The sequence below is a fragment of the Pteropus alecto genome, unplaced genomic scaffold, assembly GCF_000325575.1.
Source record: "Pteropus alecto unplaced genomic scaffold, ASM32557v1 scaffold30, whole genome shotgun sequence".
In the NCBI taxonomy this organism is placed as follows: Eukaryota; Metazoa; Chordata; class Mammalia; order Chiroptera; family Pteropodidae; genus Pteropus; species Pteropus alecto.
In genome coordinates this window covers 600,130-612,570 of record NW_006429782.1, presented here as the reverse complement: position 1 = coordinate 612,570, position 12,441 = coordinate 600,130, and the positions used below count along the sequence as shown (strand labels likewise).

Below are 12,441 nucleotides of genomic sequence, written 5' to 3'. Positions count from 1 at the left end.
GGCCGGGCTTAAGCGCCCCCCTCCCCCGGTAGGAAAGCAGGAGCCCTGGGGCGGCGAGAGGGTCCTGGCAGCGAGGGTGGGGGGCGCGCCCCTGCCTCCAGGCTGTGTCCCCGCCGGCTTCCGCATCTGCTCGGGCGGCCCCCTCTGCGTCTGGCTGTCTCTTCTCCCACTTGCGTTTCTCTGCCCCCCTTTGTTCTCGCCACCGAGCGCCCCCCGCAGCCTCCCCTCCCCCCTGGTATTTAAATCGCCTCCAGCCCGGGGAGCCCTCCTCCCTCGGGCCTCCGGGGACACGCTGTGTCCATCCCCAGCGGAGGGGCCCCGTTGGGGGAGGGGCGGGAGGGGGAGGGTCTCCTTTGTCTAAGCGGTGGCCGGCGGCCTCCGCCAGGGAGGGAGGGAGGGAGGAGGGGGAGCCCGGCCGGCAAAGCCCCTAAAGGCTAAGCCCTGTGGCCCCACGAAGGCGAGCCCAGGGCCAGAGCCCCCGAACCACAGGCAGGTGGCCCCTGGGGTGGCTGGGAGGGTGGCATGGGGCACACGGGGGCTCGTGCAATGAAAATGTGCCTTGCTGAGGTGCAGAGGGGGTGCCTCAGTCCAGAGTTGGGGTCCCTTGAGGGAAAGGGTCTGAACTGCTAGCATGGGGCTCCCAGGTCCAGGTGGCCATCCCGCCCCCACGCTCAGGATCCTGGATGTGGGGGCCAGAAAGGGGTGGGGGTGGAAGGACTCTGTCTCCCAGCGAGCACAGAGCACAGCCCTCCCCCGCGGCCTCCGCTTCCGCGTCCCTGCCTGTCTCCCCGAGCCTCACCCTCTTCCTTCCTCCCCCCCAGCCGGCTCAGTTCGGGGAAGCTGCTGGAGCTCGGCGTGGGGGATGGCAGCAAGCTGACTCTCGTGCCCACCGTGGAGGCGGGCCTCATGGTAAATGGCTGGGGCCCTGTGCCCTGGAGGCCCCGACGTGGGCGGGCAGCCCCTTCTGGCCAGCACGGTCCTCTTCACACACATATAGAACCCCTCGCCTGCCAGGGAAGCCCCCCAGCTAGCAGGGCCCCCCAGCCCCCGTGCCCAGGCCCTGGCGGGGAGTGGTACTCAGGGCCGCCTCCCCCCATCTCTTTGTAGTCTCAGGCCTCGAGGCCCGAACAGTCTGTGATGCAGGCCCTGGAGAGCTTGACGGAGACCCAGGTGAGACCCGCGCCGCCGTGCTGGCCCTGGGGGTCGCAAGCCCCGTGCCCGGCCCCTCTGGAGAGCCTGGGGTTGTTTGTGCTCCCAGGAGGCCTGTGGGGAGGGGACCGAGGGGACGCGCTGCCCCGCCTGCGTGCCAGCTTGGCCTGGTCACCCAGCTTCCTCTTCCTCCTCCCCCCAGCACTCACCACCTGACCTTGAGGGCTTTCTCTCCCACGGTGGCCGCCATGGGGGAGGGGGTGAGCTTTCACAAGCCGGCCTGCAGGGTGACCTTGGCCCTTGCTCCCACCCCAGGGCCTTTGTACCCAAGCCCCGCCACCCCCCTTTCTCTAGGGCCTCTGAAGTTTCCTTGGGGTGATCTCTTTTTTAATTTCTGCTGGGGGAGTGCTGGTCTCCGTGACACTCCTTCCGTGACCCCATTGTGAGGGTGGGGAGTCACCACTCCCGGCCTCTTTCTGGCCTTTGTTCTCTGCCCCCAGGCGGGGAGGGGGCACGGGGGCGCGGCCTAGAGGCCTAGACAGGATGTTAGGAAAATATTCAGTAACCCGCCAGGAGGGGGTGAGACCAGGCCGGCCTGGGCTGCCGGCCGGTTCCCGATTTTGTTGCAACCTTTTTTTTTTTTTTTTTCTTTTCTCCTTCTTTCCTCATTTTTCTGGTGGCGGGGCCCTCCTCCCAAGAGGGTGACACAGGCCTCAGCTATCCGCCTGCTGCCAGGGTGGGGGAAGCAGGCTGCTGCCCGCCCCGACGAGGGGGTGGGCAGGTTCCCGGCCTCCCGGCTGGGCTGGCCACAGGAAACCTGCTCAGCCGCTTCCCTTCCTCCTGCCCGGGGCCCTCGCCCCCTCCCCGACATGTAGCATCCTGCCCTCTGCAGACAGCGAGTGCGGAGGAGGGGACCGGGAGCTGGGTGGTCTGCCATGGGGAGGGGGTGGCGGAGAGCGGGGGAGGGGGTCCAGGAGCCAGGTGGGGGTTCCTGGGCCAATGTGAACTGAGCTCCCTGCTCCTGGGTGTTGGGGGGGGTGGGCCTGCGGTTAGCAGGGGGGCCCTGGGGCGTGTTTGGTTCACATCCGCCCTGGGGTGCCTGCGTCAAGAGGGAGGAGATGGGGGTGCTGGGCGGAGCGTCGAGGCTCTCAGGGCTGCTCCCTGCCTGGCACCGCGTCATGCCTGCCCGCTAGCCCTCCCCAGGGAGGAAGTTGCGGGAGGGAGTAGGGGGACACCCCCTTTTCTCCTGGGAGCCACCCTAGGCCCTTCCTGCAGCGGGTATTTTCTGGGGGCTGGGGGATCATGCAGACGGGGTTGCAGGGTCGGAGGGCTGCATACTGCCCACCTCCCTTACCCCGCCTGAAGCCCCCGAGCGGAGAAGGTTACACCAGCAGCTGCCAGTAGAGAGCTGGGAGGCGGTGGTTCTGAGTCATCCAGGCCTGTGTCACTTCTCAGAAACCTCCGCCCCCCCCCCACCCCGGCCCCTGGGGAGACTTCTGCACTGGCCAGGCCCCAAGTGCAGACCAGGGTCAGATGCACCCCACACCCGCTGTGCGGGGGACCCCAGATTGCATAGTTCTTGTCTGTGGGCTGTGTCGAGGCCCCAGGGGGATGGGTCAGGGCCCCCCACTCGGGCTGCAGCGAGGCCTCCTCATCAGCTTCTGCCCCGCCCAGGACAGATAAATATTTATCTTGAGAAAGCAAAGGTTAGGACGAAGAATTTGTCCAGGAATTCCGCCCACTCGCGGCTTGTCGGCTGGCCTGACTGGGGAGGTGGGGGGGGGGGCCGTGTAGGTGCCTCTGTCCTGTTCACAGGGAGAGAGGGTCTGGGGGCCCCAGAGGGTGGAGAGAAGGTGAGAATTATTTGAGAGCAGTGACCGCCAGCTGGGTCCCGCCCCCTCTGGCCTTAGTTTCCCCTTGCAAGAACCAAGCTGGCCAGGGAGGGCCAGGCACCCCCCACCGTCTGACGTGCCTCTGTCCCCCACAGCCCCCAGCGGCGCCCGGGCCGGGCCGGGCTGGCGGAGGCGGCTTCCGGAAATACCGATTCATTTTATTTAAGCATCCGTGGCACCGACAGGGACCCCAGAGCCCAGAGAGGGGCGGCGAGAGGCCCCAGGTCACACAGCGTGGGGGGCCGGGCCGGGCCGGGCCGGGGCGCTGAAGGCTGGGCCTCGAGGCTGACAGGCCACTCTCTGCAGGTCAGTGACTTCCTGTCGGGCCGTTCACCGCTGACCTTGGCTCTTCGAGTGGGCGACCACATGATGTTCGTCCAACTTCAGCTCGCGGCCCAGCACGCCCCACTGCAGCACCGCCATGTGCTAGCCGCAGCCGCTGCCGCCGCAGCCCGCGGGGACGCCAGCATGACCACCCCCACGTCCTCTCCCTGCCGGCCAATGTCCAGTGCCGCCCGCATCCCCCCAGTGCCCGCCAGCCCTGCCCCCGCGTCCCCCTCGCCCGTCACCGCCGGCTCCTTCCGATCCCACTCGGCTTCCAGCACCTGCCCTGAGGTGAGTCTGGGGGGAGGGTGCTTGGCCTGGGAGCCCGAAGGCGGGTCTCTCTTGGATGCGGTGGATGGTCGGGGACTTAGGGCGCCCAACGCAGCCCTGGTATCGAGGGCCAGCCCCGGACCCCAGGCTGCGGGGCGTTGTTGCGCCCTGAGCTCACGCACCTCCCTTCCCCATCAGCAGATGGACTGCTCGCCCGCTGCCAGCACGGGGGCCAGCCCCGCGTCCACCCCCGTGGGCAGCCCCGCGTCCCGCTCCCGCAAGCCCGGCGCCGTCATCGAGAGCTTCGTGAACCACGCCCCCGGGGTCTTCTCAGGGACCTTCTCCGGTAGGTGGCAGGGCTCACACGAGTGTGTCCCCGTGGCGGCCGCGTGCTCATACACCAGGGGTGGGACCCCTGGGGGGCTCCACACACACCTGCGACCCTGTGGCAGGCCACGTGTCCTTCTGTGGCCTCCTGCCCCGGGTTCCGGCCCTTGGGCACTGACTGGCGCCCCCTGGCCCCTGCAGGCACGCTGCACCCCAACTGCCAGGACAGTAGCGGGCGGCCGCGGCGCGACATCGGCACCATCCTGCAGATCCTCAATGACCTCCTCAGCGCCACGCGGCACTACCAGGGCGTGCCCCCGTCCCTGACCCAGCTGCGCTGCCACGCTCAGTGCGCCCCTGCCTCGCCCGCCCCGGACCTCACCCCTAAAACTACCTCCTGTGAGAAGCTGGCGGCCGCCGCCTCCCTGAGCCAGGCCCGCGCGGGCAAGCCCCCGGGTGAGTATCGGGCGCCCCGCCCATTCTCGCTGCTCAAGGCCCCTCTGTGTGCGCTCCGAGCAGCTGACCCGCCGGAGCTGGGGGGCCGCCAGCTGCCGCTTGCCTCGCTGGGGGAGAGCCTGCAGAAAAGGGAGCGTGTGTTGGGGGCACAAAGTGTCCTTGTGCCCTCCTGGGAGGGGTCCGTCCTCACTTCCTTTTTGCCCCCTCGCGCCCCCCCCCACCCCCGGGCACCTTCTCCAGATGGCAGGTGGGGCCTCTGAATGGCCAAGTCAGTCTGAGGAGGGACCCAGCTTCCCCTCCGGCCGATGGGCCTGTGGCCCCCCTCATCCCCACCCCCGCCCCCCAGCCTGGTTGTCCCATAAGTCTGGAGTCGCGAGAAAAGGTGGCGCTGCTCTGCCCCGCGGGCCCCTGGCCAAGGCCACGAAGGGGAAACCGAGGCACAAGCCTGCATGCCAGTCCTGGGTCGCAGGGGGAGCCGGAAGGGCTCAGGCTGCTGCTAACTCGTGCAGCGATTGTCGTGAGCGCCAGTCCTGGACGCAGCCCTACTTCTGCGGGCTCACGGCTGGCACAGGGGACGTGGACACACCGTTAAGAAACCTGCATCTCCCAGGGGTCCGGTGGACATTCTCGACCGGCTCCCTTGCTGTGTCTGCCTCTTAGAAGCATTTGCTGGAGGTCCTTGTATTGTGGGGACCTGGCCTCTCCCTGGGGGTTCACAGTCACTGTCTTCTCTACAGGGGACCGGCTGCGGCAGACGGAAAACCGCGCCACCCGCTGCAAGGTGGAGCGCCTGCAGCTGCTGCTTCAGCAGAAACGGCTCCGCAGGAAGGCTCGGCGTGACGCCCGCGGCCCCTACCACTGGGCGCCCAGCCGCAAGGCCGGCCGCAGCGACAGCAGCAGTGGCGGCGGCGGCGGCGGCCCCAGCGAGGCCGCGGGCTTGGGCCTCGACTTCGAGGACTCCGTCTGGAAGCCAGAAGTCAACCCCGACATCAAGTCAGAGTTCGTGGTGGCCTAGGAACCGTGTCCCTCTCCCCGGTCCAGGGTGGCCGCGAGCATCGCCCGGCGTAGGCGGGCAGGAGGCTAGGCGGTGGGGGGGCGCCACAGGAGGCCTCCCCCTCCCCATCCGGGGTCCTTTTGGGTTTTTTAAATTTCATTTCTCACCATGGTTTTCCAAACTCTCCGTGGCCTTGCGTTCCTGCCTCCTCGGTTCAGCTCCCACCTCCCCTTAGCAGTCTTTCCAGATGGTTCAGAGCAGAGACAAGGAAGCCGCCCCCACCCCTTCCGCCGGCTCCGCCGCTCCCCCATCCTCTTCAGGTTAAAGTCAAAACATAGATGCCTCACATGCACTTTACAGACAGGGGAGGGGGCATGGAGACGAGCCCCACTGCCAACTCCGGCCACCCCCACCCAGCCAGCCGGGCCCGCAGGCTCCAAACACCGCCCGGGAACCACAGGGCCTGTTTCTCTTCCACGTCTGTGCTTTTTTCTCTTCTCGGTTTCTTTTTCCTGGAAAAGAAAAGCTGTTTCAGGGGAGAGGCGAGCCAGAGCCTGCCTTGGGGTTCAGGTGGGGGCGTGGGACCCTTTTCTGCCAGGAAAGGAAAGGGGAAGGAGGGGAACAGACCCGTCGCCAGCTCTCTCTGGCCACGCACTGTGCGATTTCCTCTGAGGCCACACTCCTGCCCCGCCCCTTTTTTTTCCCCTGAGTTTGGGGTATTTATAGACTATTAATTTTCTGACTGAGCCAATAGTGGTTGGGAACCTCTTGAAAAATCAGGAGAGAAATGGCTGGGGGGTGATGGAGATGCCCCCAGCCCTCCTTTCTGGCCTTTGGGATCTGGGCCTGTGAGCTGTCTGGCGGGGGGGGCGGCGGGGAGGGCCCTCTGGCTCCCAGGAGGGGAAGGGGTGCTGAGCTGTGAATCCCCCCAGTAGGGGCGACGCCGAGTAGCATTAACCCCTGGGGGGTTCGCTGCTGGTCTAATTTGGAACCTCCCCACTCATGCCCATACCCCAGGGGTCTTTGGCCCCCACAGCAGACAGACACCCTATTGGGGCCATTTCAATGGGGGAGAGTTTATTTTTCATTCCTCCCAGGAGGGGAAGGGGTGCTGAGCTGTGAATCCCCCCAGTAGGGGCGACGCCGAGTAGCATTAACCCCTGGGGGGTTCGCTGCTGGTCTAATTTGGAACCTCCCCACTCATGCCCATACCCCAGGGGTCTTTGGCCCCCACAGCAGACAGACACCCTATTGGGGCCATTTCAATGGGGGAGAGTTTATTTTTCATTCACTTTTTTTTTTTTACTGATAAATGCAGATGTTTGGGTCCTCCCCCCCATACCTGTCTTGTCGTGGCCCCACGCGTCTGTCATGCGCAATGCCCCGCCCCCTGCCCGTCCCACCCCCTATGTCCTACCTGTAGGTGACCCCCAGGTCCTCACCCCTCCCTGTTATGTGTTTGAAGTTAATTTTTTCAGATGTGAACATGTGTTAACTGTAGCTCTGTAAATTTTTTTGTGGGGGGGTGGGCAGGGAGGGGTCGGAGGGTTGGGGGGGTTCGAGGAATTTTTTTTTTTTTTCATTTTCCAAAAAAAGAAAAAAGAAAGAAAAAGGGTGGGTTTGTTTTTGAAGAGCTGTCTTGGATATCTATTTAAATGTGTGTTCTTTTTTTGTTTTTTAACGATTTTTAAATAATATCTGTGCCTCCGCGGGTCTGAGGGTGGAGGCCCCAGGCAGGAACCGGCTCCCCCCACCCCGCTGCCCTCTCCAGGGCCCCCCCCAAGAAAGCATTACCCGCCCTGGGGGTGGAGTTCGGGCTGTGGGGCGTCCCAGCGACTTGAGTGAGTTTCCTGTACGAAAACAAAATTGGAAAAGAAAAAAATTTACACAAACACCGTGATTTCAAGTAATAAACAGAAAACGAAATGCAGTGGCTGTCTTCCTGCTCCCTCGGGGGTTTGGCATGAGCGTGGCAGGAGGGGGTCTTAATGAAGATCGGCCCGGGTGGGAGGCTGGGGTCTCCCCACCGCGAAGTCTAAAAGGGGAAGGGCTGCATCCCACGACAGATCCCAGGCCCTCCGCCTGCTCGGGATGAGGGTGGGCAGGAAGCCGCCCCACCAGCGCAGGGAGGGGCAGGCCACTTCCCGGTACCCAAGGCCGGAAGTCCTGCAGGGTGTGGGCACAGGCTGCCCGCTTGCTGCGTGGGGCCTCGCCCTCTCGGTTCCCAGCTCTGGTGGGCCTGGACCGGAGCCCCCTCCCCCCAGGATGCCACCGAGGCCCACTCCCGTGCTAGACTTCCAAAGGTCGCAGTCTAGCAGAGGGGCCGTGATTCCCAGGGGACCCGGGGCTGCTGTTCGAGTCTTCCCGGCGTGATCCGGCCCTGGGCGAACTCCCCCTCTCTGGCCTCGCGCGGACCTTGCATTCCTGTGCTCCCCAGCCCTGACCGCCGGCGTGGAGCCTCCAGGCCTCCGCCTAAGGCCGTGCCCTCCCCAGCCACCTGGTCCGCCTGGGAACTTGCTCAGTCCGCTTCTCCCACCCTGCCGCCTGGGGCCAGTCCTCTCTGGGGTCCCACCTTCATCCACTTTGGGGTTGTGCAGACTCGGGACAATCATAATACCTAGTCATTTTACATGGGTTTCCCCACTGAACCACGGCAACCTGAGAAAACTAATTGCACTCCCATAGGATAGATAAGCAGACAGACCCAAACAGAAGCCTCGCGTGCCCGAGGGTGTTTGCGAAATCATGACCACCACCCCAGGCCGCTGCGGATGGCTCAAGCCTCAACCCCAGGGACCTCGAGGTGGAGGAAGGGAAACAGGCCTCCCTCCCAGGAGTGTGCTGGGGGCATCTTGGGGAGGCCCTTCGGCTCCTCCCACCTCCGAGTTACCCCCCAAATCATTGCCCGCCCACGGCAGGAAGGTAGGATGTCCAGGTCAGGCTGATCCCTCCAGACCTCAATGTCAGCGGGGCGGCCGTCCCCGCGGGTGGTGGAAGCGTGGGTGGGACAGCTCAGGTAGAACTCCTGGGCCTGCAGCCCGGCCCTGGGGTGGGGGTGGGGGATGAGGGCCGAGGGCCGTGACCCAGGTGACCGCCTTAGAGCTGGGTGGGGGATGCGGAAGGAGGGTGTCGACTGAGAAACCCGCTGAATCACAGGGCTGTGTCTGCACGCTGCAGGGCGCGGGTGCGGGGGGCGGCACTTGCCCGGATGCCCAGGGACCCACGCCTTGGGGCTGCCTGGCGCCCAGCCCAGGGACGCGAGGGTCACCTGCCCCAGAGTCCCAGGAGGACCCAACACCGAGTAGGTGCTGCAAGCCTACAGGGCAAGCATGTGCAGGAGTCGGGGTGGGAGTGCCCTGCCCTGCCCAGGAGCTGCAGCGGCCGGAGGGGCGAGAGCCCAAGCCACACGGCAGTGGGAGGCACGAAAAGGTAAATCGAGGCCCAGAGAGAGAGAAGGGCCTGCGGGGATCGCAGGGGGCGGGGTCGGCCTGGCACCGCCCCCTGCCCCCAAGAGGAAAATTCTGAATGGGAGGAGGCGGCCCCCGGAAACCCGCAGGGATGGAAACGCGGTTTCCAGGGCAACGCGCCGCGAAACCGGCCTGACGTCACCGCGGGGAGGGCCCCCCCTCCGCCCCCGTCCTCGGGTCAAACGGTCCAGGCCCCGCCCACCCCCGGGGACGCAACATTGGTGGCCGCCCCGTTGGCTCCTTGGCACACACCAATAGCAGCGCGGGATGCCGCGGGGAGGCGGGACTGCGGCGTGGCCTGCGCAAGCGCGGCGGGGAGGTGTCGGGCTCCCTCCCTCTGGCCGCAGGTTTGAGGGCGGCGGCTACGCTTGGACGGAAGAGAGGGCGTTCCCGGAGGCCCCCAGCACCCGCGGGCTCGTGTGCACCCCTCCTTCCTCGCCCAGGCATTGCCTGCTTCCCCCACCCCCACGACCCCGTGTGAGCGACCCCTGGGCTGGGGAAGCCCGAGGAACCCGAAGAGGGCACTTTGGCTGAGGCTTTGCCAAAGGAATAGGAGTCTGCCAAATAGAGGAAGAGGGAATGGGTGTCCCAGGTGGCGGGCACGGCGTGTGCACAGACCTGGAGACGTGAAAGCAGGTGCATTTGGGGGGCAGCCGAGAAGGCAGATTGGGAGGGAGAAAAACAAAAGGCCAGGACCAGAAAGAGTGATTCTCCCAAGACAGGTTTGGAGGATGAGCTGGGGGCCAGGGAGGAGCAACCAGAAGGGCAGAGGAGAGGCCAGAACATCCAGGAGGGGGCTGGAGGCTGGGCCCGGGCTCAGGCCCAGCGGAGAAGCCTTAGGAGCGACAGATGGGGCGTCTTCTGATGGAGACCTCCGGCTCTCAGCGAGGGGGCTGGCAGGGAGACTGCAGAGAGCCGGGGAATTGGAGGAAGGACCCCTGTGAGCAGCTGGCCCACCTCGGGGCAGGTGTGAGGTCGTGGTTAGGGCGGCAGGAAGTCCACGTTGCTGCCTGGCTGCGGCTCAGATTGGGCTGTAACCTGGAGTCGCTCAGAGAAGGCCTTGGTCAGCGTGAGCAGGGTGGCCTTTGTCGACTGGGTAGGATGTGAGCCAGACCTTTAGTCCAAGGCTGAGACCAGCTTCGGGGCCAGTGGTGTGGACAGGCGTGGCCATCAAGACAGGCCAGGTGGTGGCTCACAGGTGGGCCACAGTCCTGGGGGCGTGATGAGGCCAGTGTAGGTGGGCAGGAGAAGGTCACCGGGGTCGCAGCGCTCTCGTTGGGGGCTGGCCGCGGCGTTTTGAAATGTCAAAGCCAGGCCCCAGGCAGGGCCGGAGATGGATGGCAGTGAGCGGTGCACCACGGGGCAGCGCACCCCCGCCCGGCCCGGGGCGAGGGCCCGAGCATCGCAGGCCCCACCGGGCCTGGCGGGACCCGCCCTCCTCTCGGGCGCCTCGGGAATGGGAGTTACTAAGCTGAGGGCGCTGGCGCCCAACCCAGGAGTCATGACTCCAGCCCCACCCACGGCCGTCCAGCCCTGGGAGGGCAGAGGACAGGCGGCCTCTGGTGCCACTCGGGACAGGTGAGCAGCCCGGCCCGTGGGTGGGGGCGGGGCCGCAGTCACCTGGAGCCGCGCTTCCGCGACTGGCCTCCCCTGAGACTCTGTCCTCGACCGAGTGGCCTCTGTCTGCCCTGCTCCCCTTCTCTGGCTCTGTCTACGTCCCCTCTCCCCGCTTCCTTTCTGCCTCCCTCAGTCTCTCGGCCTGTCTCTCTTCCCATCTGGGTGTCCCTCTATTTTCGTCCGGTCTCCGTTCCACCGGCCCCTCCCCCACTTCCGCCCCCTCGCTGGGGCCCCCTCCCTCACCCCCGGCGCGCATTCCAGCCTCCACCCCCGCCTCACCGCCCCTCCCTGCCGTCAGCTGCTGCTGTGCTGGGTGCCCAGGACGGAGGGAGTGGGCTCGGGCGGGGATCACGGGCGGGGAGCGGACGGAGGTGGGGAGGGCACCTCCTAACCCCTCTGGAATGTGGGCCGGACGGGCCTCGCGGAGGGGGTGGTCTCCCGCAGGCAGGCGGAGCTGGGGGCCGAGACAGTAGGCCACCCGTGCCCCGCACATAGCCCAATCCCCAGACTCCCACGCAGGGCTCCCTATCGCCCCCCACCCCAGACCAGCGGGACCTCTCCGGCGGACACTCACGGGTAGCACCGCCCACCACAGCGCACCCGCTCTGCCACATAGCGACCCCAGGACACGACACCCACACACACCCAAAGCGGCCCCAGCCCACACTTTGGTTCTGCCACGACCTCAGTCAACTCTGTGACCCTCAAATCGAACCGCACCCCCACTCTCAGCCTTGGCCAAGACCTCCCTTAACGAAACCGCAAAATTGAAAGTCACACCCGGCAGCCGGCTCTCAGATCCTCAGACTTGCTCACCCACCCAAGCAGCACCCTCCCCCAGACGCTCCGGGGCTCAGCCACAGACGCGCCCACCCACGCATGCCCACCGGAGCCCGGGATCCCAGAGGGGACAGGTGCAAGGGGGGGGCGCCCTCACCGCATCGCTGTTGGGGACGTGGAGAAGCGGGGGAGTGAGCATAATAGACAATTCCCTGTCCTGCGACATAGAAGGAAGAGAACGGCAGAAAACCGGGTGCTCCCTGAGCACACGTGTCTCTGCTTGCGTTGGGAGAGAGGGGCGCGCACACACGAGCGTGGGCTGCTGACCCCACAGCTCTTTCCTGAGTTCCTGCAGCTGCTGGGGGAGAGGGCACTGTTCATACCACTTCAGTGTTGCCTTGGAGATACCCCAAGCCCCAGGCGGGGGTTCTTCTGCCTTCGCTTGTACCTGCAGGCAGCCTGTGTGTGGGGGGCCAAGGTCAAGTGAGTGGACAGGGCCCGGGTGGGGCCAGCTCCTCCTGATACAGGTGGTATGCATGAATGCATGATCTTGGCGTGTGTGCTTGCCCGTCACTGCATTTGCCACCCCGTCTGTGCCTCAGTTTCCCTCAGGAGAAAAGGCCACCGGGTCTCTGGAGCATCGTGAAATATGGAAAGAGCAAACACGCGTGTGACCCAAGAGGCCCCCACAGTCCCGCCCAGGCGCAGGTGTCTCGCGGGTCCTATTCTGCAGCCCATCGCATGGATAGGCAGTTGGCCCGGTCTGGGCTCACCAGCAAGCCCTCCACCCCGCCTGGCCTGTGCACTCCGGGGTTGGGGGCCTGGGCTGACGGAAGAGTTGGCAGCTCTGCCAGGGCCCCCTGCCCTGAGCATCCTCCTTCCCGTGGAGACCCCTGCCAGGGACCAGATGGCAACAGGCCCAGGCAGCCTGAGTCTCCTGTGTTCAGAGTTGGCAACCACCTGGGGCCTGCTGGGATCGCGGGAGCCCCCGCCTCCTCCTGCAGGTGGGAGCCGAGAGGAGGGCTGGCCATTTAACCCTTTCCCCTCCGCTCTGGCCCGCCTGGCCCTGGAGCTCTCTGCCCAGGAGGCCCTGACCCCTGCTGAGGCACAGCTTGCAGTGCCCACCTCATGGCATGAGTCACCCACACCCAGCCCTGTCCCTGGC

General features: G+C 65.8%; 1 protein-coding gene across 1 annotated transcript in view; it reads left to right on the top strand.

Moving 5' to 3' along the window:
- The window catches only part of MIDN (midnolin), an 8,353-nt gene extending 2,714 nt beyond the window's left edge, over positions 1–5,639 (top strand). Inside the window, exons 2-10 of the mRNA XM_025042323.1 lie at positions 33–148; positions 386–489; positions 822–909; positions 1,108–1,170; positions 3,137–3,265; positions 3,348–3,656; positions 3,834–3,981; positions 4,164–4,418; positions 5,156–5,639. Of these exons, the coding sequence (XP_024898091.1) occupies positions 33–148; positions 386–489; positions 822–909; positions 1,108–1,170; positions 3,137–3,265; positions 3,348–3,656; positions 3,834–3,981; positions 4,164–4,418; positions 5,156–5,433 (1,490 nt within the window). The 3' untranslated portion in view covers positions 5,434–5,639. The remainder of the gene's footprint in view (positions 1–32; positions 149–385; positions 490–821; positions 910–1,107; positions 1,171–3,136; positions 3,266–3,347; positions 3,657–3,833; positions 3,982–4,163; positions 4,419–5,155) is intronic.
- Positions 5,640–12,441: the final 6,802 nt, after the last annotated feature.